Source organism: Limulus polyphemus, unplaced genomic scaffold (genome assembly GCF_000517525.1).
Source record: "Limulus polyphemus unplaced genomic scaffold, Limulus_polyphemus-2.1.2 Scaffold1830, whole genome shotgun sequence".
NCBI classification, from domain to species: Eukaryota; Metazoa; Arthropoda; class Merostomata; order Xiphosura; family Limulidae; genus Limulus; species Limulus polyphemus.
Window position 1 is genome coordinate 127,848 of NW_013667440.1, and position 6,163 is coordinate 134,010.

General features: G+C 30.4%; 1 protein-coding gene across 1 annotated transcript in view; it reads right to left on the minus strand.

The window, feature by feature from the left end:
• Positions 1 to 5,949, minus strand: part of LOC106465087 (death-associated protein 1-like) — an 8,989-nt gene extending 3,040 nt beyond the window's left edge. The window contains exons 1-2 of the mRNA XM_013925282.2: positions 5,736 to 5,949; positions 582 to 696 (exon numbers count right to left, since the gene is read on the minus strand). Coding sequence (XP_013780736.1) covers positions 582 to 696; positions 5,736 to 5,787 — 167 coding nt within the window. The 5' untranslated portion in view covers positions 5,788 to 5,949. The remainder of the gene's footprint in view (positions 1 to 581; positions 697 to 5,735) is intronic.
• Between the last annotated feature and the right edge of the window lie 214 nt (positions 5,950 to 6,163).

The window sequence follows — 6,163 nt, forward strand, 5'->3', positions numbered from 1 at the left end:
TATATATATATATATACACATTAATATTGGTACACTACATTGTCAGCATTGTCTGGGGTGACAGATTTATCTAGATATCTATCAATTTACAAAATCTATGTATTACGTGAAAAAAAAAACGATTTCTGCATAAGAATAAACACAGAAAAGGTGCACATTTTTACTGAATTGCATCATAATTTGTTGGCCATTTTTTTTATTGTGGCCAATATAAGACCCTACTAAAATGTTGTAAGTCAAATTATGTGAAATATTCTATATTTTGTTTTCAGAGTAAGTCTTTATAGATCCTTGATTTAATTGTGGCACAAAGCTACATAAATAATAATGTTTAAGCAGGAATGTTTAACTGATTTAAACTTTACAGAGTCTTTTGAATAGATCAATTATCTCTAGTTAAATTTGTGCAATTTCAAGTTTCAATACTTGTGTGCACAATGCTAGCAAACTATCAAAAGTAAGGCTCTGGATATATGTGAACTCAAATGCCTTAGATTAATTGTACATCATTTGTGATAAAACTAGAACTTTGGACCACCTGCTTCAATTTGGCATACTTTAGTATTAGAAAAAAAAATTACCTTTTGCTTACTGGAGCCTCTTCTTCCTCCTCATCTTCTTCCTTCTTTGGAGGTTCTACGGGCTTTTCATGAGTTGGGGGTTTGTGCTGAGTGATACGCATTCCACCTACTTTCACTTGAAATACACACAATAGATGTCTAGGGCTCTTAATGCCATTTCTAATTTTATAAAAAAATCCTTCTAAACAACATCTGAACCACTACCCTGTGTATAGCCCATGAAAAAATGTCAAAGTTTTGTAATATTAAGGCAAAATTAATGAAAATAGATTTAGCAGTCTATACACTTTATTGAACAAAAATACCCAATTTGAAGTTCTTAATCTTTGACAGATTGAACAGTAAAATAATGCAAAGTACTCTCTTTATCACTTTGTATTTAACATTTATGGTGATCAACAACACATATCATGTGCTTCTTAGGTTATTATTTTACAACTACTTTAAGTATATACACATTATCAAGACAATATGTTAAGAAACTTGAGCCTTCAGCTCATGCTAATACCCTGAAGCTCCATACAGATAATTCTCACCAATTGACCAGTACAATATCTGCCACTTAATGAAGGCTTATTTTTACAACAAAATAGAACCTGAACATGTCATAATGCTGCAATCTTTGCAGTCAGCAAAATTATCCACACAGCATAAGAGCATACACTCCTTTCTGGTAATGTCACAGTGAACATATATATATATAGTAGAGATTGCTGATATGGGTATTTAACACTTTTAAAGGTTCAAAATAAATAACAATGTTTCAACCTCCTTAGGTTATCTTCAGATTAAGAATGAGATTTGAAAAAGTGAACATTACTGATCACGTGTTGTGGAGATGACAGTAATGATAGGTGTAAGAGTGTATATTTAATCTATAATTTATGGTAGTTAACATTAAGGAATAATTAGTATAGATATAAAAGTGTTTGTTGGTTCTGGTTCAATTTGTGTTTAAGTTCTTGTATCAAAATAGCTTCTTTAATTTTTCATTTGTTAATGTTTTCTATGGTTATATTATGTTTAGTTGAGATACAATTTTGAAAAACCTGTGATGGTGATTTTTTTGTATTCATTGAATCTAATTTTCATTTTTCGGCTTATTTCTCAAATATATAAATCATGGCAGTTGTTGCATTGTATTTCATAAATGATGTTAGTATTATGTTTGTCAGAGTAATTTTTACATAGTAGAGATTTTAATTTGGTACCTGGTTTTTGAATGAGCTTAGAGTTTACTGGAATCTTATGTTTGGTTACGAGTTTTTTCCAAATGTTAGTTACTTTGTAGCTGATATCTGGAACATAAGGTATGCAGCAGTGTAGTGTTTTGTTGTTAGTTGTTTCACTGACTTTTGGTTCATTGGTTGGCTGTCCATTGAGGTTTCTGTGAATAATTCTTTGGACAGTTTTTGTAGGAAATTTCTTCATATTGATGAAGTCTTGTTTTAATTGATTGAATTCATCATTAAGGTTGTCAGGTGAGCAACGTTTTGTGACTGTGTTTATTAGCTTTTCTAGAATGTTGAGTTTTTGTTTTTTGATTCATGTGCCGAGTTCCAGGGAATGTACAGTCCAGTACGAGTGATTTTTCTGTGGATTTTTGTTTTAAACTGTGTATCTGTTCTTGTGATATTGATATTTACAAAAGTTAGTTGTTTATCTTTTTGTATTCACTGGTGAACTTAATATTTGCGTGTACGAAGTTAATGTGGTTGTAAAAGCTACATGCATGTTATATAGATATGAATCCGGCAAATATATCATCAGCATATCTATATCAATACAGTTGTGGGTGTAAACCTGAACTGATGGCTTGAGATTCAAACTGTGTCATAAAAATGTCGGCCTGGATTGGTGACACCGGACTGCCCATAAGTAAACCCTTTATTTGTATGTAGTTTTGGTTGTTGAACATAAAATTAGTTTTCGTAGTAAATTCTAAAAAACTTGCTAGTTGGTTATTGGGAATGTGTATAAGTGGGTTGGGGTCTGATGTAAAGTTCTAAAGCTATGTTACAGGCTTTTCTGGTGGGAAATTCAGTGAAGATAGAGACTACATGGAACCTGATGATGACCTAAGGAAGTCGAAAGGTTGTTACTTGTTTTGTGTTTTTAAATAAATGTTTTTATATAACCATATCAGCCATCTCTACTATATATAGTTACTTCAAATGAGTTCCTCATCATCATGAAATGAGATTAATACAACCTTTCTTAGGGTTCCTTTGTGAGTCCCATTTTGAAAGCTAAATAATATTACCAGTACTTTTCCCATTTTCCAAAGAAATGTACATAAAAATATGTAATCTCACTCAAGTCAGCGTTAGAGCTTCATAATTTTGTGTAAATAAAATTGGAATACACACATAGTATTTCAAAAAGATAAACTGATGTTAATTTCTCAACAAATAACAATGCATGAATTGATACATTTATACTGTCAAAATTTAAAAGTATTCAATAGTTTAAGAGAACTGAATTAAACTTATTTTCTCAAAAACCTAAAAGTATGATTTACCAACTTTCCTATTGATCCTTATGATTTTACTGACCTTTTTACAATTTTTTTTTTATCAGTTTTACTACTTGTGATCATCTTGAGAAAGGAAAAATTAAAGTCTACAATTTTAATCAGAAACAACCTTTATAACCAGAAGCAGAAGAATTCAATAACAATTTTCAGTGTTAAGGAATTTACTGCCTATAATTTTGCTTTCTACAACAATCAACTATTTCAAAGTACACACAAGAAGAGTATGGCTTTGTTTAACACTTATAAAAAGTTAGGTTTTAAACAGCAATACCACTGTTGTGAAAAAATACTTGTTACTGACATTGTTTAGCTACTTTTGAAATTTGTGGGTTATATGTTTACAAATCTGATAAAACCAAAACAGATTCTATCCTTGTTTACTGTCTTTTTTTTCACTAAAACTACTACAAAAGTCATTATGAATAGAAGTTTTATATAAAAATGTTTAAGATAAACAGAAAAAAAAACAACACAACTGCTCCCTTACTAGTAGTCCTGTCTGAATAAAATAATTAGAATTGTAATACCAGTTTTAAAATTAATCACCAAACATAAATAAAAGCTTAATGCCAATTTTATACATAAAAATTAAATATCTATAATATAAAGATCAGGTGTGCCTCAAAGAGGTATCAAATTTACTGATAAAAAATTGAATCAACAAGGAATATTTTTTTTATTTTCTCAATTGAAAGAAAGGAACTAATGACATTACTCAGAGTTGTGTTTGGGAACATTTTACTTTTCATATCAATGACTTGGATAGCTATAAAATTTGCTGATAATACCAAGATTCTGGGAAGGGCTGATAGTTTTTCTTATTTGGAAGAAATTAGTTTTAGTGACTAAGCCAGGATATGGAAGGGAATTTCAATGTCTTAATAGAGAAAAGCAAAGGTAAGGAAATTTTAAAGCTTTGCTTCTTGAGTGAGAGGTGTATTGAGGTTGTGGGTAAAAACAGTAGAGGATGTGTGTGTTACTGTTGAAAAAAATTTGAAGACTTCAGCTCAGTGTTTAGTTGCAGTAGGATAAGCAGACAGTCTGAATTTTACCTGTAAGAACTTTGAATTTAAGAGTAAGAAGGTTATTGTTATTTTGTTTAATTAATACCATAGTAAGGTCAAGTCTGACAATGGTGCAATTTTTATCACCTTACAAAGTATCAACATACTATAAAGGTTTTACAGACCATATACTAGATAGAGAGATCCTTGTTTTGAGTTACTGAACCAAGAAAAGAGGCTTCATATTTCTTTTCTCTAGGGTGTAAAGAGTCAGAAGAGACTTATTTCAGTCATTCCAAGTTGTCAAGGACTTGGATAATTCAACTGTGTATTGTATGTTTGAGAAACAGAATAAAATGGTTGGAGAATCAAAGCTGGATATCAAGGTACCGAGTGTTTGCTTTGAAAGCCCAGATCCAAATTTATTCTTCAAACAAAATTATTTTCCTCTTAGTATTTATAAACTAGTGATATGGATTTTCTAATGATGCAAGTCATTTATACTGTAAGGAGAAGCTTAAAGTTTTGGATTTGGTTTCTATGAAGCACAGAAAAATTATGGGAGAATTTAAGCATTCATAATTGTTAGGAGGTTAAAAAAGATTTCCTGTGGGCTGGCTGTTTAAGTGGAGGAGTGAAAAAAATAGGTTAGGAATACTAACACGAATATTGGAAGCCTAAATATAGGCTTGTTTTTCCACAAAATGTTTTTGATTAGTTATATATCTGTGAACTGCTTTTCATGATGTAGTTTGTGAAGAGAGTTCAAATTATTTTAATATTTTGTTGTATAGGTATATGGGTATGAAGGACTATGATGGTCTCATTTAAACTCTCAATTACTTCTTTTATTATTACTTGCTTTGTTTTTATGAGGGGGTAATTTTTATCAGCTAAATAGCCTTCTGTCACTTTGTCTTTTCTTACGTTCATAGATGTATTTACTGACGATTGGATCAACCAAGAACTAGTGATGTATCTCAATGATACAAGTTCATGCAAGACTGAAACTTTCAGTGAAATGTAGACTCTACACATTATTAGATTATGTCAATAATAGGCAATATTTATGATATAATGCTACAGTGGTCTTTTTTGGGGGGGGGGGGTGAAAAATAAATTTTACTTTCAACAACATTGTAACAGTAACACTGTGTGTGTGAAAATTTACCAGGGCAATGGGAATAACACTCATTTAATTAACATAATTTTCTGTGAAATTACTTTCTTCTTTTTGGTCTTGTTCTCCGATTGTAACATATGGGCCTAAACACTTAAAACACTAAACTTTAAATATAATTATAAAACGACTCTGAATGTCAAATTAGTGTTGTACTTAACATAGTTAAGTTATAATACATTAGCCTTGCAAGTGCCATTTCTGGTAAGGTAGTACTGGTACACGATCATTTTTTTACCATATTAACTACATTAATATTAAATAGAACTACTATTCTACAATCACGCAATTGCTATGTGCCAGTAACGTCAGTATTATTAACATTATAATCAAAACTCACGCTAACAACATTAAAAAAGTAACACTGCTCATGAAGATTCAAAATGAATTTAAATATTTTAAAATTATTTTAGAAAATATATATATATACATACCTGCTGGAGGGTGACCAGCTTTTAGTTCTAAATTCTCTTCTGTTGATGACATACTTTATAATTATATGGCAAATTAAATATTTTCAAAAACTACCACAAATGTCTTATAACAAATACGTGTAGCACGTGACGCTTATTCTAACTCTGGTCGCCTAAATACAAATTATAATTCGCTAAATTTTCTCGAATACCTGACGTGGCTAGTTTTAGTTTAAGTTGAAATCTTAAGAGGGCATTTTCTTCACAAATGGAACCGACGAGATATACCTAAATTATAGCTCGTTATATGAGATACAATTTACACTGAACATAAGAAAAGATATAATTTTATTTTTGTTGTAGAGAGTAAAATCTACATCTATATGACATTTAAACCTTGTAAAATGAAAACAGCTTTGAACAAGTTGGTATTAGACAAATGGAAGAAT